Consider the following 24,915-nt stretch of genomic DNA (forward strand, 5'->3'; position numbering starts at 1 on the left):
TCAAAAACCTAAGAACCAAAAACCCCCGAAGAGGTGCACAGTGACTCGACGTGATCGCGAAGGTTTCAGGTAGATTTGAGACTTAAGAAGGTATTATTCTTGCTTTCCTAGCACGCTGGATCAATTTTGGAGTGGTTTTGACGTTATAACTCTCGGGTTTAGTGAGTTGCAGGGGTGGCCGGATTATCGAGATTTTTTCGGCGAGATTACGTTGGATTTTGGACGTAAAATTGGTAAGGATATGTTCCTCTAGTCCTAAGCTTCAATTTGGTATAAATTTCGTGAATTTTGGTTGAGAAATGAAGAAGATATTGAAGTTTAAAGTTTTTCCCAGTTTCCGACGACGGCGACGGAATCCGATGACTCACCGGAGAAAAAGACGAATATTCTGTCAATTTTGACGGAATATTCCTAACGGCGACTAACGGCGTCAAGTATCTTTAATGGCATATTCTATATTTTTAAACGGCGTTAAGGAATTCGTCAGTGTGCCAGGCACGTGCTTGCGTGTGGGCCTAGCGTCTGGCCATGCCTTGGCCGGCGCGTGAGGGCGCGTGCGTGCTTAGAAAATTTTTCTAAAAATATGGGGATGTTCCCGAGGTTGTGTAGGTCTCAATGGTATATTCAAATACCCCAATTGAGCAATGTATGAGAAGTTATTACCTAGTTTTGTGTATGTGCTTTAAAATAACGTTTATATAGTTGTTTCGCATATAGGTGAGACCTATCCTGAGGACGAGCGCAATCAATTGAGACTCGGGGGCTACGACCCTTCCACATATCAGTGAGTGGCCTTTTAGTTTTCAGTATATACTTATATACTTGGTATTTTTCCCAGAAAATCTATTTAAATGAAATTATGTTTTGAAATGTCATGCCTATTGATTTATGCTTAGACTATGAATTAGTATAGAAATTGCATATATCTATGTTCAACGCTGTGGACGCTCAGGTAAGTACCAAGTGAGTTGTAGATTGTTTATATGAATGGATGATTATGTGAGATGTGTTGAGAGCTCATAAACCTGCACCCCGGCGTTCGTGCTCCCGCCCGTGGTTAGGGCACAGCCCTTCACGTGATGTTCACCTCCCGCACCACACGCTTACCTTAGATCCAAGTTAGGTGCACAGTCCTGTCATACAGACCATTTTAGGTGGTTCTGACTCATAGGTGACCTGCGATTATTCGAACAATCTTCACATGATCGTAGCACTAGAGCTTATTTATTTACACCTAGTCTTGTCGTACAGACCACTATAGGTGATTCCGACTTGTGTGCTGGCATACTTGTTGAGCTATAGATTCAGCCGTACATGCCACTTTAGGTGGATCCGGCTGATATGTTATTTCTCATGAGTTATTTTACCTAAGTTACTTATTCTGTTATTTTGAGATATTTGGCACGACATATTTATGAATATCATTTTCTGAGCATGGTTTTGAGATATGTATATATATTCTATTTTCTGGGAAATTATAAAGGTTTTACGGCGAGGGGTTAGAACTTTCGAGAAATGAAATGGTTTTGAAAAGCTTTGTTTTTGCCCACTCACACTTTATGTTTTGCGTCCCTCCAACTTTTAGGTAGGAGTGCTTATTGGTGGCTCTCGAGGAACTCACGGCATATCTGACAGATTATCACCAATGTAGGATCATCTTTGGGGATTGTATAATTAGTATTCGTTATGCTGGACTGCACTTAGGCTACTTATGCTCTGGTTGTGCAATCACACTTAATATCGCACTTGCACCTTATCTTATTTAGTGCTCTAGTTGGTTTTGTTTTTTTTATTTGCATTTCCTTATATTAATATTTCTTCCGCATTGTGCATATGACTACGTTACCCTCATGTGACGACCAGCATGCCTCGATCTAGGTCGGGGTGTGTCATTAGCCCATATTTTTCAAAAAAAAAACATTTTTGCGAAATAATATTCGTCATGATAAGAAAAAAAATTAATAAGGAATTTGGACGGTTTTACTATTTAATGAGCCACAAAAAAATTTTTGATAGAATATTTAAGCCGACAACTGAAAAATAAATTGAAAAGAAAAGTAGTGGGGTGAAAACATTGTCGAAACGCAATTCCAAACTCAAGAAGTTCACCATTCCAAACTCAAGAATATCAACATAAAGTCTTACATTAATTTTTGTAAAACTCACGGCATTGTGAAGGTGAAAGCAAATAGATTTTATGATATTTTTTTTACAAATTTGCTAAACTGTCTAAAAACAGTGATAACGACCACATTTTTTTAGAACAATACAAATTTTTTATTTTTGCGAAATATTTTTTGTCATGATTAAGGAAAACTTTATAAGGCAGTTGAAAGGTGTTTTAATATTTATTGAGCCACAAATATATTTTCAATAGAATATTTAAATTGAAGACTGAAATTCAAAAATGCCAAAACACTGCCAAAAAGAAATTCAAAACTCAAGAATATCAACGGAAGGTCTTACATGATTTTTTTAAACTTCATAGTGCGTGAAGGTGAAAGCAAATAGATTTTATTACAACTTTTGTGCAAATTTGCAAAACCATCTAAAAACCGTGATGGTTAGCCACCATTTTTTAAGAAAAATACAAATTTAGGCCCATTATGCATACTATCCTCAGTTTGTACATATTATTCATTGCTTAATGAATATCGTACTTTTCTTGAAAAAAAAAATGCAAATTCTTGAGGGTGGAACCCCATTTTAACAATATTTTGAGCCTTAATAGTATATTTTTCACTTATTTTTTTAGTTTTCGGTTTCAAATATTGTACTAAATATACATTTGTTACTCAATAAATCATAAAACCGCTTCCAAATGCCTTATAAATTTTTTCTTAATGCACACAAAAAATATTTCTAGAGAACAAAAATTTGCATTTTTCACAAAAAACGTGGACAGTTTTTAGTTGGTTTTGCAAATTCGTACATAAATCATCGTTCAAACTGTTTATTTTCACCTTCACTACACCGTGAAGTTTTGAAAATTAAGATAAGACTTTCCTTGAGATTCTTGAGGGTAAAACTCCATTTGACAATGTTTTGAACCTCACTGGTATATTTTTCACTTATTTTTTTAGTTTTCAACTTAAATATTCTATTAAATATACATTTATTGCTCAATAAATCATACATCCGCTTCGAAATGCCTTATAAAGTTTTCCTGAATGCTTAGGGACAATATTTCCCAAAAAAAAAAATTTGCATTTTTGGCAAAAAAACGTGGGTAAACACTCACGATTTTTAGTCGGTTTTACAAATTCGTATGTAAATCATCATTCAATCTATTTATTTTCTCCATCGCCTCACCTCGAAGTTTTGAAAATTAAGGTAAGACTTTCCATTGATATTCGTGTGGGTGGAACCCCATTTTAACAATGTTTGGGCGTCACTTGTATATTTTTCACTTATTTTTTTAGTTTTCGGCTTAAAATATTGTACTAAATATGCATTTGTTGCTCAATAAATCATAAAACTGCTTCCACATGCCTTATAAAGTTCTCCTTAATGCTCACGGAAAATATTTCGTGAAAATAAAAAATTTGCATTTTGACAAAAACTGTGGGTTAACACTCATGGTTTTTAGTCGAATTTTGCAAATTCTTGCATAAATCATCGTTCGATCTATTTACTTTAACCTTAGCCTCACCGTAAAATTTTGAAAATTAAGGTAAAACTTTCCTTTGAAATTCTTGTGGGTGGAACCCCATTATAACAATTTGGGCCTCACTTGTATATTTTTCACTTTTTTTTTAGTTTTCGGCTTAAATATTCTACTAAATATACATTTGTTGCTCAATAAATCAAAAATTCATTTCCAAATGCCTTATAAGGTTTTCCTTAATGGTCACGGAAATATTTCACGAAAATAAAAATCTGCATATTTGACAAAAAACGTGGGTTAATCTCACGGTTTTTAGTCAGATTTGCAAATTCGTACATAAATCACCGTTCAATCTATTTATTTTCACAATCGCTGCACTGTGAAGTTTTGAAAATTAAGGTAAGACTTTCTATTGATATTCTTGAGGGTGGAACTGCATTTGACAATGTTTTCGGCCATACTGGTATATTTTTCACTTATTTTTTTAGTTTTCGACTTAAATATTCTACTAAAAAAATATTTGTTGCTCATTAGATTGTAATCCGCTTCCAAATACCTTATAAAGTTTTTCTTAATTCTCACGGAAAATATTTCGCGAAAATAAAAAATCTGCATTTCTAACAAAAAAACATAGGTTTACACTAATGGTTTTTAGTTTGTTTTGCAAATTCATACATAAATCATCGTTCAATCTATTTATTTTCACCTTCACCTCACCATGACATTTTGAAAATTAAGGTAGAAACTTTCTAGTTATATTCTTGAGGGTGGAACCCCATTTGACAATGTTTTGGGCCTCACTGGTATATTTTTCACTTATTTTTTTAGTTTTTAGCTTAAATATTTTACTAAATATACATTTGTTGTTCAATAAATCATAAATCCACTTCCTTATAATGTTTTCCTTAATGCTCACGGAATATATTTTACGAATAAAAAATTTGCATTTTTTGACAAAACAACGTATACCTACTGCGTTTAGGCAGTTTTGCAAAATGGTACAAAAATCGTCTAGTCTATATGTTTTCACCTCCAACATGCCGTGACAATTTGAGAGTTAATGTTGGACATTTTGTTTATATTCTTGTGGATGGAGTTCTTTTTCTGTAATGTTTTGGTGCCAACAAACTATTTCTTTTACATTTATTTTTCAACTTTTGGCTTAAATATTATATTAAATTTTATTTGTGGCTCAATAAATGGTAACACCCTTCCAAATGCCTTAGAAAGATTTTTTAAATTATGAGGGAAAATATATGGCAAAAATTAAAAAATTTTGAATTTTTCTCAAAAAATGTGGACTAACCATCACAATTTTTGGGCGGTTTTGCAAAATAGTATAAAAATAATCGGCATGGAGTCTATATGCGTTCACCTTCAATGCATTGTGACGATTTGAGAATCAATGTTAGACTTTTTGTTTCTTGTGGATGGAGTTCTTTTTTGGCAATGTTTTAGGTAGACCGGCAGTTTTTGACACGACACGAAAATAACAGGTTTCGGGTCAACACGATAACTTATTGGATCATTATCAGGTGACCTGTTAAGAACCCGTTAATAACGGGTATACACGCGGGTAACATGAGGATAACCCGTTTCGACCCGTTAAGAAAAAAAAAATTTTGATAATTTTAAAGTTTAATTACTAAAAGATTTATTATAAAATACAATAGCCATATTAATATATACAATATATTCTATATTAAATATATTTTTTTCTATTATTATTCTATATAAGTTAAAAAAAAAAGTTTTAGTCATTATTTATTTTTATTATGAGAGTTCCTTATTATCATTACTAGGATAAATTTTCCTTAACATGTTGTCCAAAATTAAAATAAACTAATATAGTATTTGTATAGGCAAGAACTAAGAAGACTTCCCTCCCAGTCAGTTTGTACATCAAGGGAGGCTGCAAGGTTGTAAGCAGTTTTAACAGAGAAGGTTCCATTAGTCGAACCCTGCCAGATGTATCTATCATCATCAGAATCAATAAGTCCAGCAGGGATCCCAATAATCTCTTCCACAATATCATTAGGTAGCACCTCTCTCAGCTTGTTACATACAAGTATGAAAAATGTGAAAGAATATATAAACACTCATGATTCATCATTATTCCTCCACGAGTAGATAATGGTTACACTTACATTATCGTTTAGATTTTTAAAATCCTCCAAACCTTCATGAATAATTTTTTTTATTTGAGGGCAAAATAAATAAAATTAATAATAATTATTGTAGAAGTGTAAAAAATGTAAAAAAAATATACAATCACTCATAGTGACAAACTTTACAACTTTCATGAAGGGGTCAGCTTCGAAATCCAACACTATAATTCATAAACCTTAAATTTATATTTAACCGTCGATTGTTATTTACGTTTTATTCTTCTTATTGAATTTCATTTTTAAAATTTTCTTTTTTGAAAACATGATCATCTGGCGGATGTAAGAAGATGAACTGTTCAGATCTTTGATATCACATTTCGATATTTACGGTTAACTGAAATATGAATCGATGTCATATAGTTTGTAGAAACTTTATAAACATCAAGCAATATTTTCACTAACCGTAAAACTCTGAATATAATATAAATGATCCAAACCATTCATCTTCATGCATCCTCTAATAGATCAAGTTTTCAAAAAGGAAAATCTAAAAAAACAAAATTTGATGAGAATAATGAAGCATAAATGTAAACAACAATCAACGGTTAACTTTTGATGTATGATTTATATGATTATAGTGGCGAATTTCGAAGTTAAGCTCTTCATGAAAGTTGTAAAGATTGTCATTATGAGCGTTTATATATATTTTTCTATATTTTTTGACACTTCTTCTACATTAATTAAAAAACTATTAAAGACTTTAGGTAAGTGAAAATATATTTAAAAGAAAAATGCGTTTTTATGTTTTGGATGTGACAATATGGTATGTATATACTTATTTAGTATTATGTTTTTCATTTGATTATTTATTAGTTTAAAATATATTTTCCTTAACGGGTAACGGGTCGGGTCATATTACCTGTTAATATTATCAGGTCGATTTCGGGTCGGGTCATTTTACCCATTTATTTTAACAGGTGTTACACGACACGACCCGTTAAGATATTGGGTATGACACGAATACGGAAAACACGACACGAATGCCATTTCTAGTTTTAGGGCCAATAACTATTTTTTGCATTTATTTTTCAACTTTTGGCATAAATATTTTATTAAAAATTCATCTATGGCCCATAAATGGTAACACGCTTCCAAATATCTTATAAAGATTTTGTTAATTATGAGGGACAATATTTGGCAAAAAAACAAAGAAAAAGATTTTTACTCAAAAAACATGCACTAACCATAACGGTGTTTAGGTGGTTTTTCGAAATAGTACAAAAAAAGGTCATATCTATATGCTTTCACCTTCAACGCACCGTGACGATTTGAGAATTAATGTTAGACTATTTGTTTATATTCTTGTGGATGGTTGTGGATGGAGTTCCATTTCGACAATGTTTCAGGGCCATCAACTATTTTTTTACATTTATTTCTAAACTTTCAGCTTAAATATTATATTAAAAATTCATTTGTGGCTCGATAAATGGTAACACCATTTTCAAATGCCTTATAAAGAATTTTTTAATTATGAGGGATCGGCAAAAACAAAACAAAAAAATTTAATTTTCTCAAAAAACGTGAACTAACCAACATGATTTTTAGGCGGTTTTGCAAAATAGAACCAAAAGTGTTGTAAAGTCTGTATGCTTTCATCTTCAACACACTGTGATGTCTTTAAAAGTCATCTAAGACTTTTCGTTAATAATCTTGAGGGTGAAGTCCCATTTCGGAAATTTTTTGGGCCCTTATTATTATTTTTATTTATATTTTCAGTTTTCGGCTCAAATATTGTATTAAAAATATATTTTTGGCTTAATATATGGTAAAACTTCTTTCAACTGCCTTATAAAGTTTTTCTTAATCATGACAAAAAATCACAGAAAAATAAAAAAATTTGCATTTTTCTATAAGACGTGGGCTAACCATCACTGTTTTTAGGCGGTTTTGTAAATTTGTACAAAAGTTGTTATAAAAAATCTGCTTTCATCTTCACTGCACAATGAGTTCTTGAAAATTCATCTAAGACTTTTCATTAATACCCATTTCAGCAATGTTTTGAGCACTACTATTTTTTTCAATTATCGGCTTAAATGTTCTATTAAAAAATATATTTGTGCTCAATATACAGGAAACCCACTTTCAAGTGCCTTATAAAAATTTTCTTAATCATGAGGAAAAAAATTTCGCAAAAATAAAAAATTTTCATTTTTTTTTTAAATATGGGCTAACCATCACGGTTTTTAGAAGGTTTTGCAAATTTGTACAAAAGTTGTCATAAAGTTTATTTTATTTCATGTTTGTTGCACCGTAAGGTTTAGAAAATTCATGTAAGACCTTCCGTTGATATTCTTGAGTTTGGAACTCTATTTCGGCAATATTTTCGCCCCCACTATTTTCTTTTTCCTAATTTTCTGCTTAAATATTCTATAAGAAATTCATTTGTGGTTCAATAAATGATAAACTACTTCCCTATTCCTTATAAAGTTTTTCATGATCATGATGAAAAATATTTCGCCAAAAAAAAAATTGCATTTTTCTCAACAAAAAAAAGGGGACAATTGACAATTTTTAGTCTGTTTTGCAAATTTGGACAAAAGTTGTCATAAAATCGACTTACTTTCACCTTCATAGCAGCGTGAGGTTTTGAGAATTCATGTAATACTATTCGTTGATATTCTTGAGGGTGAAATAATGTTTTGGCAATGTTATTTCTTTGTTTATTTTTCAGTTTTCAGCTTAAATATATTATAAAAATACATTTATGACTCAATAAATGCCTTATAAAAAAAAATTCTTAATCATTACAAAAAATATTTGGCAAAAATAAAGTATCAGTTTTGGTCCCATGCGGAGAAAAATAGAGTAATCGAAGGGGATGGTATGGATAAAGGACAGCTAAACCGAAAATGGAGAGTATCATGTTGCAGTTGCAGTGCCCTTTTCCTATGCTGCCGGCCTATCCGAGTCTTATGAACCAACGACAAGGCATATTTGACATACATGTGACATAATCATTGTGCAATAAACTGCCGTGGTTTGTGTTGGGGTCGTAGGTTCAAAATCTCATGTTCCAAAGTTTGCTGTGTTGTGGAATAAAAATAAACAAATTGAAACTGTAATCACGCCTTGATTCATTTATTACAAACTATTCATGCAGAACAAGAGGAACACATTGATAATCTCCTTCCAACCACCTTAATCTTCATATTAATCTATCCTTCCAACTGTTGATATACATCATGATAATCTACACCTATCAGATCTAACTATTTCTTCCCAAACCGCCTATTTTCGTTTACATCCATCTGGAAAAAGATGGCTATGAATTAGCAGGCTAAAATTACATCTAGGATTCCCCATCTTACAAAAATCGTACTAAACTGTGCCACGGCCTTCGACAGTTCACTTGGGGATTTCATACCTAAACATACATATATATTTACCAATACATGGCCAAGTGATCACTTGATTTTACCTTCTCTAAGCCTTCTCTTGATGCCTGGAGAGCTCCTTGTCAGCAAAATGCAAAAGCCTCCTCAATCTCAAAACCATATCGCAATGAAACGGCAGTGCACTTCGCCTCTCCAGGTACGCTGGACTCGCAGTCATCCATGAGAGCGCATGAAGCTCGGTTGCCAGGGATTCCAGAATGACATGAGTCTCAAACTCCAATTCTCTAGCTTCCAAGCTTGGACTCCTTCCAGCTTGTTTGGTATTACCCCTCATGAGTTTGTCTTGGCTAAAGCTATTACCTCCATAATGATCAATAAGACTGACCAAAAGAGATGAAGGCCATTCTTCTTTCAAGTTGCTCCTACGATCTCTCCTCACAGTAGGTACAGCTTTGGAAACCACAAAACAAGTAGAAAGGGGGATAGCAGAGCCTTTACTATGAAGGAGATGGGCTAGTGGAGGTGATTCGGCAGTGAGGCACGTGGGCAGCTGAAGAGGTGTTGGCGGGAGGAATCGCATGCTCGGTGATGGGATCAGAATGTGAGAAGCAGGTGTGGAACCAAGAGACTTCACAGGTGTGAAGCCTTCCAGATATGCTGACGAGCCCATACCGACAGCACCTTGAGCACCTGCTTAGAAATTGGAGTCAATATTATAATCAAATTTCACAATAACTTCTCTGATCCGCTTGGCATATTAATAAAAGAAAAAAGGTTTGAAGTGTCTCAGAAACAAACTCGCGTGATTTAGCTAACGGAACTATTTTCATAAGAAAATTTCTCTTGTTTGTGTGGATCTATAGAACCCTGGTTCATATCGCATAAAAAAAATGTCCCAATTAATGCTGTTAGCTTTTGTTCTCAATACTTCTTTTCCCCTCTTTTTTAAGACACGCAAAAGAAAGAAAACAAAAGAAGAAAGAGCACTTCGCTAAGCAAACGGAAAAGATGTGTACGGTGCTGTTCAGTTCAGTGTAAAACTATCATTCCAAAAATACCAAGTTCATGTATTGGCCCCCTTAAAGAACAAAGCACAACAGAGGTGCTGGGTATTAAATTTTCCTTATCAGTCAGATATAAATTAACAGAAAATACAAAGAGTGTAAAAAAATGTACAAATAAGGACTGGAAGATATAACTGACCCGGAGATTGTGTATCTGCTTGAAAAACAAGATGCAAAGAGTGATCAATTGCAATTGTAACAAAGCTGATACTTTGCACCCACTGAAGCAAACTCCTTGAGCTGTCCATTAACTGTGTGCCCATGAGCTGCTTTCTGACAGAAGGTTGTCCTAAGCCACCTTTCATATATCCAGACATTTTTGAGTGAGAGCTGCCATACAGAGGGCCAGGTGAAGAAGGTAGGGTTCTTTCTTGAATCATACTCATTTCCTGCTGTTGCATGGAAGGCCCATTACTACTAGCAGACATCCCATCAGACACAGATCGCCGCAGTTGCAAGTGCCATTTTTTCACTTCTGAACCCCCAACTGAATTAATTGCTTTCTGCCACTCTGTTCACAATTAGATGGGAAAATTTGAAAATTCAACACCGATGCCAATTTGAGAAAAGAGAATAAAAGCTGTGAATTAAAATTTACTGCATCAGTGAAAGTGATCTCAACATATAAGATGTACAAATAATAACCAAATTGATTGCAATTACCAACAGAAAAAGAGGTTAATAAGAATTCTAAATGCATGTGGATGTGGGCACTTTATCTCATAATTTATTTCTCACCCATTTGGGCACTGTATCTCATGATACAATTGTCACCCTAAAATCCCTAATGTAGATTTCATCTTCCATCACAGTTCATCTTCAAAATTATTAATCTACTCAATATGTTGCAGCTTTGTAACCGCACCAACACACAACGTCAACTTTAAACGGAGAAGATAAGAACTATGAAACATAAAATGATGGGAATGAAACTCAGTATACCTTGGTATTCAAGTTCATAGAAACTTCCAATGCGTGCAATCACAAAGTCCCTTGGCTTGGCAACACCGGTATCAGAAGAGCATGCCTGCAGTATCTGACAGCCTTGCTGCAGAACTTGCACAAAAAGGCATTCCAACCCCTTTGTGTCCTGTCTACTGCTGATTCCACCAAAAGGGAATATGTGGCTATCAAGTAATTCTCCCCTTGAATCTGTCCAGATACATATTAGCCAACGCCAGTCCTCTGTCCATCCGTAGCAACAATGCAGGCTTGGAGTCTTATCTAGCTCAGATCCATCTTGAGAGCCTGATCCAGAATCCGCACTTCCACCCAAACTTGCATTCTGCAGAAAGCCTCCACTACTGTCATCTGACAATGGCTTTGAAGATTCTAATGACAAATTACCAAAAGCTAAGGGTGACAATGCACGCTCTAGAGAACCAGGTTCCGCAAGGATAAAAAGTGGCTCAAACATGTAGCGAGTCTCATCTTGCGGAAAAAAATCTCCAATTCTGTTGGGATCACAGCTTACTGCTCCACTTCTTGTTGTTTGCCATGAACTATCCCAGCCACCAGTCCTCAAACTAGCATCAATTTCACCCTCTCTTGGAAGGGAATGCCCAGTAATTCGAGAGCCAACACAATCCTTCCACATCCCCGGAGTAGGAGACGACATTTGTGTGAGGACAGCATGTGGTCTATTAGACAGTGATGATGATTGCACTGCATCACTAGATGCTCCTCGTGATATTCGGCGAGCCTTGTTGTAAACAGTAAAAGCAGTCTCCTTGAGAATTACAAGCTCATTCAGTGATGGGCTTGTAACTTTAAAAATGGCATCCACTGTCACAATCTGCAGTACCAATTTAGGAATACTAAAACCAGAAAGTACTAAAATATTTGATATTGATGCCTCATCCACTGTTGCCGAATAGCTCAATGCCTTGGAAACCTGACTGTGCAATAGAGATCTCCTTTCTCTGTCTGATTGGAAAATGACCGATCCGATAGAAACAGAAGACTCAATGACAGTCTGTAAAACTGCAATAGGCTCAGGGAAGGGGCACACAACATAAATCACCTGGATACAAAGAACCAACATAATATAGGATGTCAATCACAAGCAGTTAAAATAGTTTCATAATTATCTTGAGCAATTAGCAGAAAATACATTTTTCAAGTAACTATCAAAATAAGGTTAAATTGGCTTTCCAGCGTACTCAACAGAGTCCCAAATGAATTAAGTTAAGAAAGCTTTGCAACTTAGGATAATAAAAAATTTATCCAGATATAGGAACACCACTAAATTTCCATAATCAGGAAAGAAAAAGGACAGGTCGAAATACAACAGTAATTGAAGGCCTACTTTACTCACCGTTGAAGGACCACTACTTCCTTCTTTTGCGTTTGTGGACAAGCAGTGACCAAGTTTCAAACCTCTGAGTGCCTTTGAGAGAGACTTAAGGTAGCTTGTCAGGTCCCATCCATTCGAAAGAGAGAGAAAATAATCACTTATTGAGCTCACAAAAGATGCATTCCTGCTTTCCATCTTCATTGCTTGAGGGCAATCAAGTAGGACAAACCCAGGAGATGGCCTTCTCCCAGAGTCCACCTCCATTTGGTTCCCAACAATCTGGGGTAAATGAGTTCCCAGTTTGCATGTTTCATAGACTGGAGAAAAGGAAGCAAAAGGTAGAATTAAAACACACAGAAAAAGGGGAGGGGTAAGAGATCAGGTGGAAGACAAATATTTCTCTTTCTAAACAGAGAACATCTGAAAGCATGCAGATTCACCAAAGATAACTGAATTATGCACAAACTTTTATTTTCCATTCAAGTAATAACTCCTAAATGTCTCTTTGAAATTTGAATTTACACATTTTCAGGGGTTGACTAGTCAATGTATGACTTCAACATAATTTATACTGTTTAAAAGCCTATGTGGCAGAATTATTTCGTAACATTAGGTATTCCCTTGTGTGATTGTGAGTTTGAGTTAAAATGTTAGAGCTTCTTCATCCTTATCTAATGATGGGATACTATCACTAAGATGATGATGCAGAACCAAGAGAAACTTAAAAGTAGGATCTACAATTCTACATTTTTGTATAGGCAGATTGTTAGTTTCTTTGCTATGATACTTCAGGCAATTGTGTAACAGACAACAATAACAATTCAAATCTTGTAAACCCAAAAAGCGGATGATAATAACCTCAATTGAAGCAAAATACCACTTACCAGTTCCTAGTTGTTGGAAAAAATCAGCAGCAGCAGATGTAAGGGGATCAATGTCTGGACATACAACAGAATAAGTAATCTGCAACAATAAATAAACAGAAAGTGACGAAATTATTGGCAATTACAAGCATCTTAAATATTCTTCCAACAATTGGTATACAGAGATAACAGCATGATCATTTCTATCTGGCATTTGTTGCAAATTCAGTTCGATGAACTTACAGGTTTTTGTAGAGCATATGGCTCAAGCGGAGCCTTTTCCCAATGTTTCAGAGAGCTTGCTGATGTCTTAAGCCAGTCATCCTGATACCTAATACACAAATGATCATTTGCACATTTCTCTGTATGTGACTCACGCAAAAAGAGGTAGAATAATTATTCCAAATATGGCAACAAATTCATATCCTCTAGAAAATCAGTACGAAGATGCCACAACCATTTCAACAAGCTATTTTTCTATCCTAACTATCCTTTTCTTTTGACCATCAATAAGTTTAATACAGAACTACAGACAGTTTCATGAATCCTGAGGTGGTTTCTCATGGGCATTCAATGTCTAATGACTTCATACAAGGCTAGAACCAAAATAATTGCACAAGGGGGACAATTGACATATTTCCTAGGCTGAACACTTTTCAAAAGGTCTGGTATATTGAAACTACGCATATACATATTACTGGTCAATGAGGGCTTTACCACCCACCACGAAGCAAAGCCTAAGCCTTTTGGATAGAAGTGCACACCTCACCAAATCCTTTGAAAACACCAGTAAATCATATAACAAGAACCTTTTGAGATGTATGGTTACATTACCAAAATGCAAGATCTTTTTTTTATCTGAGGTCCACCTAGATGAAAGGAGATTGCATTGGTCGCATTTGCACTTGATAGAAATAGCACTCATGAGGGATTTACTCTCGTGTATTTATATAATTTTGTCTGGTTGCAGGGAGCTATGAGTTGATTAAAAAAAAGGCAGCTAAATGATAATTATCTTTGGGGTTAGTATGATGTTACTCGGCTATTTCAACTCTCAACCTTCTCTATCCAGGAGGTCATAGAATCCTCCATACTATGTTGAATATGCCTCCTTATTTATGAATCCTTGCTCTTAAACAAGTCAAAATCAATGCCTAATCTCACTTCCAGATGTTGTAAAAAAAGTTGTGGACACACATACCCAACAAGTATAGCAGGCAACGGATTAACAAAAAGTGTAGGTCTTAGCCGGGAGCATGTCTGCAGGTCAGACTCAGAAGTGCAGTTGTCTTGGTTTGATCTTCTTTGGGATGTCTCTTCCGCTTTTACTCCATCCATTGCACTGGAAACTGTTGAACTTCAAACTGTTAAATATATTAAAATCAACCACCTCATCAAGGTACATACAAGCAAACAATACCTTTAATGTAAGTTGATCCAGCAGAACTAGATGGAGACGGGCTCAATGGTTCTCCAATAGAAGGTGCAACATCTCTACATTCACTTATAGCGGACTCAGCAGAATATCCATCAAGCGTGCTTTCACCTGATTGGTTGCGACCTCTACACCAATCAGTGACTGACATTGGCCCATCCAGAATACCAAATGCAGACTTTAGTGCCGTCTTTATGTCAGACTGCAGCAAACTAATCACAGATGAAGCATGAACCTGAAATGGAGTGAACAAGAGTCATGCTCTAATATCTGTTTCATCAATATATTAAACATAACCCGAAAGTAGGTCACAAAAAGAATCTACAAGGTAAAAGAGTAACATACAGAATACAATAATTGGCAAACCTAATAGACTGTCATATAATATCATTGTCTCAGAAGGTACTTAAAACCCAACCACGAGGTTGCTTTTCTACAAAACAAGTAAGAACTGGAACTGGCATAACATGGTTTCTTTGAAAATAACATTAATATTGACTTGGAGGAGGACATCTTTAAGAAAAGGACTTGCAAGATTAAAGGGAACCATTTAACACTGCTACTAAAAGCATGACAGTAAGTAACTCAACTTAAATCCTAGTATAGATGCCAAAGCACTGCATGTCCATTGATTCAATCAGTCTGTTAGGAATCTAGCTCCATTATCCAAGAAAGTTCTGACATATCTAGTTAGACTTTAATAAATCTTCACCTCCATAGCAGTCTGTACCCGTAATTTGTAAGGCATAAGTAAATTTAATTTAGTGCAGTTCCTATAATAACTATTACCTAATAATAATATACTAATCCAAGGTTCATATATAATCAATCTCAAAGTCTCTATACTAAAGATCAGCATGAGCATGCTACTGGAACAAGAACATCAATTTTCGGCGTAGAAGAACACCATATATAAGTTTATAACAAAAGCTTACATCTGCAGAGAGTGGATCAACTAACTCCACACCAGCAATGTCCAGGGAGTGACAAGAAGCCAGTGTGCCCCCACAACCTGCATGGACCATAGAAGGCCCACAAGAAAATCCCTTCCTCCATTGCTCTTGTAATGCCAGCCAACCATAAGGACCATCACCACAATCTGAGTCTAGGGCCAAATCAACAAAGGATGTAGCTTGCTGTACGAGTAATGTAAATCCATCCAGAAGTTCCTGAAGTGGTTGTCTTTGCCCATAGGATAGTAAACTTTCTTCATTGAAGGAAGAATGAGGCAAAGACGGGCTAATTTCTTTACTAGATGAACTTGTGGGTTTAGGGGCTCTAGGAGCTCCTACAGTGCGCCAGACACCCACAGGTGCATTAGGATGCCCATCTGTCATTCCTCTATCAATATCACCAGCAATTCTAACGGGTATCGATTCTTTCCTCTTAGCCTCATACTTTCCAGACATGTTTTCTGGCATGACACTTTGGTCACCTGGCAGACTACTGAAACCAGTAGATGAGAGACTGCTTGAAGACAATAGGGTGTGCCGTATTCTACACATTGAAGTTTGAAATAGAATGCACTCAACTTCAGTCGCAAGAATGGTCCTCATAGACAGAAAGGGATTTTCTGACTCAAATCTGCCTTCAGTGATTTTCCTCTGGGCCACTTTAACAGCATTTGTAGAATTGAGAATTGGGAAAGGAGATGATGCTGCACCATCATGGGCGAGCACAATTCCATTACTACCTGTAAGCAATCTTCCATCTTGTTGATCTTTTCCACTCTCCACATGAGTGTAATAATTCTTCGACCGGATAATATTGCTTGCATCCTTCTTTCCAGGACATGATTTTGAATTTATTGGCATGCCAGTCTTCTCATCAGATCCATCAAAGCAAGAAGAAGGTGGTGTTGGACCATATGTGTAAATGCTTGAGTTTGAATTTGAACTCTCCGCTTTTCGAGATTTTGGCAAGTATGGGCTTCTAAAAACGGACGATGAAACTTCACTTGTAGGTGTTTCAACAGCTCCATATTCAGGAGCAAATGTCATCAGTGCCTCAGCTTTTCTTATATGATCAAATTCACTTATATTAGATGCTGAAGAGCAGTTGACTGGAGCTGAGGACATCACACTATTGATGACTTCTTGATTTTTAATGAGCGGCTCTTCCATGGCTGCTGGAGGGGGTGGAATAAAGCTTTCAAAGGATGCAAAGCCGTCAGACAAAAGCAACTGATCAGAAACATCCATCATCCCAACTGGATTGTCAACTACATCGCCAGGGTCTGGTGCAGAAAACATGAGAGACTGAGATTCGGCAGTTCCTGGGGGCTTCACAAAACAAAGAAACGGGATCAGATCAAAAGAACCACAATCATGTCAATACAAGGAAAGGCAGGGACAACACAATGCAGGTCTAAGAACACCTCCCCCACACCCAGGGGTGTAAGAAAAGGCGAGAAAAAAATTTATTACTCAATTCAAGTAATATACAAGGCTTGAGTCGCATATATCAATCCATATGAATGTCATCCTTAAAGTCCATATATCTGGTCTCGGATCTTAATATCAACTTACTGATAAATAACACTATCCTCCACCGTCAAATAAAGCTTGACCTCATCATTGTCAAAGACAATAAATTAACATATACATCAAGCAAAAACATATTGCAACACCAACTGCAAACAAGAAGCCTTGTAAATGAAAATCCTGGAAATATGCACTGCTTTATGATGTCAGACAGGATAAGAAAATACCTCCCCAAAAGGCAAAACATCATCTTCAAAGAGGTCACCGAAATCTCCAAATTCATTAATCAAAGCATGGATATCAGTGCCATCTCTGTCATCAACATCCCAATCCCAATGAGATCCAATCTGCTCATTTGCAAGTCCAGGGATTGCTGAGTTGCTAACTTCCATGGAACTAAAATCAGAGTTGTATGCATCCTGCAGAGAAGCACTTGTAGCTGTACCTACTTCAGCAAATGAATCTGCCATTCCAGCTCGCGGACGCTTAAAACCCTGTAGATAAATAATAATCATTTATCCCATAAACTCACCTCACATAAACAAGCAATAATATTAGGGAATCTGTAATAAGAACTTTGAAGCAAATACATTCTGATACAAAGTCATATTCCCATTCACTATTTATCAACATGAAGTACTACGTCTTGATACAGTCAAGTTCACATTAACTATTGATATACATTTGAGTACACATTTTTTTAAGGCTTCTTATCCAAAATGGTCTCTGAGATTGGTATAACTCCTCATTTTGGTCCCTAAGATTTAAAATCGAAAGAAGTGGTCCCTGAGATTGTCCACCTCAATCATTTTTGTCCTTCTATGAGAAATCTCCGTTAAATTGAGGGTATTTTTGTCAAATCAGCCCCTCCCCCTGAACTAGTGGTTTCTTCAATTTAACGGAGATCCTTCAAAGGAGAACCAAAATGATTGATGGTGGAAAATCTCAGGGACCACTTCTATCGATTTTAAATCTCAGGGACCAAAGTGAGAAGTTTTGACAATCTCAGGGACCATTTTGGCTAAAAATCCTTTGTTTTTTTAATTCCTAAACGAGTGTGCAAATGCCGTGATTTTTTTACATTTGATTTTTTTTTTCTTTAACAGACAATAAAAATTGCTAATAAAAAGCCTGATTAATGGATAGATGTGATACCGATTTGGAGATATCATTTCCCAACCGATCATTAAAAGATAACCCAGACTGTCTACAGGTTAAAGAATCGGCATCTGCCTCTAGTTCGCTGGCTCCTGTAGCCATCGTGTAATCACTATCGCTGGAGCTGCTGCTTATGCTACTAATGCTGCTACTATTACTGTTGCTGCTACTATTATACCAACGTTGAGTGCGAATCCCATCGGTTTCATTCCAGTCCTCCACAGGTTCTATGTTTTCAGAACTGCAGAGACCAACAGCCAGAAGTAAGAGAAAATACAATTCAGCCACCGTATTTTGACTCTATCTATAGTGATTGTCATAATGAACATCAGTAATACAGAAGTTTAGGAAAGACTTAAATTATAGGCAAAGGTAGAACATATAGTTTAGAAAATCAAACCAGATTATGTGACAAAAGAATGACAAGCAATATTCTTGATCTAACTTGTGTGTTGATGGAAATGGAAACAACCACTATAATCTCCCAAGAAAGTTGCAAATTTAGGTGTACATGTGAGTGTGTATTGTGTATTGAAGCAGTAGAGCGAACCTCAAAATAAACTAAATAAATATACTAAAAGAGTCGCAATGTGAAAATAAAATTATCTTGGCTCGAGAAACACTTAAATATAAACAATAAATCACTAACCAAAGCATAAAGAAAGATGAGCCAGCCATGGAGGGTCCAATCCAATTTTGTAGCCATAATCTACATGTTTACATCAACAGTTTTAGGTCAAGTAACATGCTAACATATAAGGAGCTAAATAAGAATGAGCAGTGCAATAATTGGACCACATATTATAGTTTTAAACAGTTTTGAACCTCGCATAATATAGTAATAAAATCATATTTCATATCGGTGCTTGCGAAGCATCCAAGTTATTCTTCTTGCATAAGTTCCTAAGCTCCTAAAATATCTTAGCACATACATATGTACACAAAACACCCCGCGGGGTTAGACAATTGCCTCCAATTTGAGCCAAGCTCTATATCATGTTAAGAAATTTAACTCATCAATTGCAGCAACACCAGGCACAGAAAAACTAAAGGTACCTCTTCAGAGATGATCTGGCCACTTGCAGGGCCGGGACAAGCACTGCCTCAGCCGGATATACAAATGTTTTTTCATAAACGGATGAATTATCCAATGCCAACTTCTGATCACCTCTTCCCAAAGCAGGAGATTCAGAAAGGTTATGCTTTCCTGTATTTCTTAAGGAGTTTGAGTTTGCTTGCAAGGACCTGTCACTTCCAGGTCTAGGACAACCAAGGGTAACTTCAACATAGCAATTTTGACCCCTTAGTTGGCAACCAGAACCTTGTGAGGCATGGTTTGCCAAACCAATAAAACCGTTTCCAGTCTTAAACTTGCTAGAACTGCTTGAACAAAACATAATCATTAATATAATAATATTTTGTTTCTTATAAAGGAAGAAAATAGTAAGAATAGTTGCGCAGGATGATAAAGGAGTAAATTCAACCTAAAATACACTTGTTTGACAAGATCACTTGGACAGCATCCAGTTAGCCTACCACACATTCCATGAGGAGAAACAATCACTGCGACCGCCGATTCAATACACAATCAATGATGATTAGATTGTCAGTTGATAACATAAAGAACAACAGCCTTTTCAGGTCAAATTTGGTATACTAATCTGATTTTGTACTCCATTTAACAAAATGCAAACTGGATTAGAAAATCTGAGTAGATCCATCTCCCTATATTCAAACTCAAATCGCAATTTAAAGGACAACATTAAAGAGTTCTAGCACACACCTCAAAGTAAATTGGGAATCAGAAGCATAGTATAGAAAGTAGACCAACCTGGAAGCCCACAACCACTATTTTTGGAAGAATGCTTTAGTCTTCTCTCTAGATCTCCATTGGAAAGTGCTCGGACATGCCTATAAACATAAAGCACAAAAGAATCTGCTTGAACAAGTATCACACAAAATTTGCGAGTATAAAGTATGGTGTAGTTTTACATACTTTGCAGATACTAAAGCATGCACAAAGATTCCCTCGTCAGTGGCAGCAAAGATAAATTCAACTGTAGGCTGCCCTTTCCTGAAAAACATAAATCAATCATTAGGCAACTCAACAAGCATCATGAAAGTACCAATTTATTTGGCAACTAATTATTGTAGAATCGCCCATACATGCATGCACAAACCAAGAATGGAATAAAAAAGATCATTTACTTGGGAAGATTGTTACTTGTGAACAAGTTGATGTTAAATATAATAAAACCTTTTAACAGTAGCACCCGCACCCCCCCAACCACCAACAAAAAGATGTAGGCAGTCAGATGATTTATCTGAAAATAACTTATATATAATTAAGTTAAGGAACCAAGGCTATGATGATTTGAGATGAAATAATAAAGCATTGAATACCAGACTAAATATTTATCATTGTCATTAAATGCTGGTTATCACTGCCATCGTTCTTATTGAAAAATACAACTTTATAAAGCCTTTCTATAAATGGGGGTAAGGCTAGCCGACATTCACCTCTTCCAGACCCTGCGTAAAGCGGGAGCCTTGTGCACTGGGTACGACCTTTATAAAGCCTTTCTACCACAGGAATTAAAATTGAATGCATAAATTACCTGAGAAGCTCTTCACTTTCTGATGGGTGGAACTTTGAAAATACATCTCCAAATCTCATGTAGGCAAGTCCAGATAGTGCTCTGTAAATACCAAAAAATCATTGTCAAGATACTAGTGAGAGGACTTTACTGCTTGGGTTTTCGCTGATTGATAAGCACTGACCTTTCTATACGATTCCTTAAAGCCTGAGAAAGGGCGGCTGCAACCTCTTCTGAGTCCCCAGGGGACATCCAAAGTCCAGATGCAACAACTTCTCACCAAAAATTTATAAAATTAACATATAACTTAGCAGATACAATTTTATACCATAATAAATCTACTATTTGGCTATTGTACAAAACCGTGATAACAAAAACCAAACACATAGTACCTCTTAATTTAGAGACTGCAGCTTGAGCAGAGTCAGCAACAGTTGAATGCCGCCCAGGAAGAAAAAGCCAGAGTTTAATTTTCTCATCTGTGCATGTTGTATAAAGCAGCAGTTAAGTAACCAAATTTTTGTCACCCATAGCACACGGAATTTATGGCATCTTTCTCCCTATTCTGTTAAACAAGTATCAAATGAGCATCCACCCCAAGTCCCAACAACTAAGCCATTAGGTATACAAGACCATTTCATATTTGTACTTATATTATATTATATCTACAACCAGTATGGGATTTATTTCTTCAACATTGCCAACCAAAAAGTTATGTGTACTAAGGAACTAAAGGATCCATTTCTCACCTGGATTGTGCACACCTTGAGATGGATCCCAAGGCCCAACAAAGGAATTGGTCCATGTGCTGAGAAATCCATCCTTCTGCAACTGTACATGTGATGAAAGTACCAGCCGTGTGGCAGCATCTTTCGCACTGCTCAACAGTGCGAATGAGAGTTAGCTTTGATAATGTTTAGAGAGCATGACAAGGAGAGTAAGCTTTGCTAATGCTTAGAGATCATGACAGAGAGCCTTTTGCCTAACTATTAGGAAACTAGGAAGAAAGATACGGGGTGGATTTTTACCTTTTATCTGGTAGTGGGATCAACTCAGACTCATGGGGAAGAAACTGAAACCATGATACTTGATGAAAACCACCCTGTTGAAGCAATCAATACTGGTTAAAAATTCTATTAACTAGCATAGCCATCATGCAAATATTTTTGGAGGATTATATTCTTTTCAAATAAGAACTAAAGAAATATAGCTCTCTCTCTCTCTCTCTCTCTCTCTCTCTCTCTCTGACACCCACCGAAAAAGGAAATCTCCTTCAAACCCGACTGTCTACTCTCTCTCCCTGTACAAAGATAAACGGCTTTCTTGACGATGACACATTATTTTCTTCAGCGGTAAAAACAGGGTAAATTTAATGGGGATTTATTTTGTATGTTAATATCACAATCATACATATTCTGCATGTATATGTTTTACTTCCTCACACAGATTTTTTATTAAGATCCATTTTGAATTATAATGTAAGAAAGCAATGAATCAAACAAAAGAAGTATTCATACCTATCATCATGATTGAATTTACCATATGACAACAACAATATAATAAAGAAGGATTTGCAACAAAACAGCCAAATGCTTGTCTTTTGTAGCCTCAGATATCACAATAAATGTAACCTTTTCTCTAGGGGTGTCCAAGTACAAAATTAATCAACAAGAATTAATAATAGATTGACAAAATACATGGTTGCAAATGATCAATCATGGTTCCATTTATCATCAAAGTGGGTTTTGTTGTACCTTTATGCACAAGCGGAAACAGTTCTAACAAATTACGGCGTAAGTGAAGAAACAAACAATATCAAAATAAGAACTCAAGAGATTAACGTGGTTCGGCGTAAAAGCCTACGTACGTCCACGGGTAAAGTACGACGAGGAATTTCACTAAACAAACGGAGATTGCAAAAGAGTGTTTTACTCTCACAACCCAAATCCCACACATTACAAACCCTAAACCAAACAAGTAGAGAATCCAAACAAACGGAAGAGATTCTCCCAAATTGTTCTCGAACTCTCAAACTCACAAATTGACTCTCACCAAATTGCCACGCAAATAAGCCACACTCTCATAACTCCAAACGGTGACCTCCACCCAAAACACAATTACAGAAAACTCCCTAGAACAATGGTGCCAACACACAAAATAAAACTACCCCCAAGGTCCTATTTATAGTGCATAGGACTTAGGTTTCAATAAGAATCCTAATCCTAATTGGAAGTAAATCCAAATCCTAATCAAATAGTTAATCAACAAAATCTCTCCACCAAGCAAGGAAATCCAACCAAGAAGTCAAAATAAAAAACAGATAGGACACCAAAACGAAATAGGTAACACAAACCTAATTTATGCATCATCCTAATTTTGAGCCGTAAATCACAACAGGGTTACCTCCCTAACTCCCAATATAATGGTGTCAGGTTATTATTAGCTTTCCTTATCCAGCAGGTTAGATTGATGAACAGAGGGAAGCGATTGAACTTGATTGGTTAAGGTGAGAAAATGCACAGCGTCCATTTTTCCTCTCTCCATGATCATTTAAAAAGGTAATTGGTTCCTCTCATAGTCTCGAAAAATTATTACAACCCTAGGATCTAATAACGATATCGATTAAAAGAGGAAATAAAAAAAGTTAGTAAGGAAGCTACAACTAACATAGAGAGTAATTAAAGACATACAGTGTATGTTATGCAATATAAAGCAATTGTTTCTCTAGTTATGTCAGATGCATTTCAGCCGTTAGATGGTAAAACAATTTAAGGATTACACATCTGTGTTCAATTATGTGGTTGTACTTGTATTTGTGGCTCCTGAACAGAATCCATATGCTAACAGTAATAAAGGGTTTTTCTCTCTTTTATTTAGTTAGCATTTAGGATTATATTAGGCGATATTTTCTTTGTATTAATCGTTTCTTTTTCTCTTGAAAAGTTATAAAATGTAACTGCATTCAAGCCATGATGCAATGCAAGTATGCCATATTAAGAATGAACTCAATAAACGAAACTTTAAGAATTCAAAGCTAACAAAACGAATGAAGAGAAGAGAACGGGGGTAAATGAACATACGATTTTGAAAACATTCGTCCACATTCCTTGTGAATATGATGGTAAAGCTGCAAAGCTCCTTGCCCCTCAGCTATTCACTACTCAGGACCCTTCTTTTATGATACTAAACTCATATCAAATCCAATCCCCAAGCATCTCTCACCTCTGCAAATAATACCACAATTAAAATTCATACACGTTTCCAACGCAGAGAGAAATATAGCAAATTAAGAAAATTGTATCCATAATGAAACTTCATACACGTTTCTAAACCCTATCTCTGTGTAAAGAGCTACAAACCCTAACAACCCGTTTGGTGGCAACAAATGGAGAGGGAAAACAAATTGAAAATTTGAAATTTCAGATACAAGCTGCTCGATTTCGTATGCATCTCTTTCCCAATTCCGAAGATTTTCTTGGCAACGGAAAGACGGAGAGAAAAAGGAAGAAAATTTGCAATAGAACATAAGCGTACCTTGTGTGCTGTTTGGTTACCGGGAAAATTCAATCGGGGATTTTCTAACAGAGGGGTTTTCTTCTTCACTCAAGTCTCAACAGTCCAAGTGGAATGAATTTTGGATCGAATCAAGTAAGAAGTGTAGAGCGTCGGATCTCGTCCGGATCCTATTACACACTCATTCGGATCCTTTATGTCACTCTTATCTTACGGGAGCTGCGGTAGAAATAAAATATGAATGTTTGTTGTTATTTGTCCGCGACCCGATGGGTTGACGTTGCGGATCCTGGTTCGTTCCTTACCCTTTGTCCAATTACAAGATCCAATTAAGGCTCTTCCATACCATTAAAACTGCACAAGGCCCAAATGAAACTTCAAATTTCTTTGGACCAC

General features: G+C 36.0%; 1 protein-coding gene across 2 annotated transcripts; it reads right to left on the bottom strand.

The window, feature by feature from the left end:
* Window positions 1-8,825: 8,825 nt before the first annotated feature.
* LOC126614256 (mediator of RNA polymerase II transcription subunit 13) lies at window positions 8,826-24,759 on the bottom strand. 2 transcript variants are annotated; one of them, XM_050281837.1, is made up of 23 exons: window positions 24,541-24,759; window positions 24,087-24,230; window positions 22,035-22,108; window positions 21,756-21,883; window positions 21,399-21,485; window positions 21,191-21,278; window positions 21,028-21,108; window positions 20,406-20,483; window positions 20,241-20,320; window positions 19,894-19,972; window positions 19,466-19,789; window positions 19,059-19,118; window positions 18,407-18,650; window positions 17,479-17,745; window positions 15,704-17,050; window positions 14,754-15,003; window positions 14,535-14,682; window positions 13,577-13,664; window positions 13,355-13,433; window positions 12,492-12,787; window positions 11,117-12,197; window positions 10,314-10,685; window positions 8,826-9,800 (listed from the first exon to the last, which is right to left on the bottom strand). In XM_050281837.1, exons 2-23 carry the CDS (start codon window positions 24,108-24,110, stop codon window positions 9,199-9,201), a joined length of 5,877 nt encoding a protein of 1,958 aa, XP_050137794.1. In that variant the 5' UTR covers window positions 24,111-24,230; window positions 24,541-24,759; the 3' UTR covers window positions 8,826-9,198. The 2 variants fall into 2 exon arrangements, with proteins under 2 accessions (XP_050137794.1, XP_050137795.1); XM_050281838.1 differs by lacking the exon at window positions 19,059-19,118.
* Between the last annotated feature and the right edge of the window lie 156 nt (window positions 24,760-24,915).

This window comes from Malus sylvestris, chromosome 3 (genome assembly GCF_916048215.2).
Source record: "Malus sylvestris chromosome 3, drMalSylv7.2, whole genome shotgun sequence".
NCBI classification, from domain to species: Eukaryota; Viridiplantae; Streptophyta; class Magnoliopsida; order Rosales; family Rosaceae; genus Malus; species Malus sylvestris.

Excerpts from the sequence above, each read along its gene's own strand:
- LOC126614256 (XM_050281837.1), bottom strand. The coding sequence starts at position 24,110 with ATGTGGACGAATGTTTTCAAAATC. Across the intron at positions 21,884-22,034 it reads ATCCCACTACCAGATAAAAG|TGCGAAAGATGCTGCCACAC; the intron begins GTAAAAATCCAC and ends ACTGTTGAGCAG. Across the intron at positions 17,051-17,478 it reads ATGTTTTGCCTTTTGGGGAG|CCCCCAGGAACTGCCGAATC; the intron begins GTATTTTCTTAT and ends TGTTTTGTGAAG.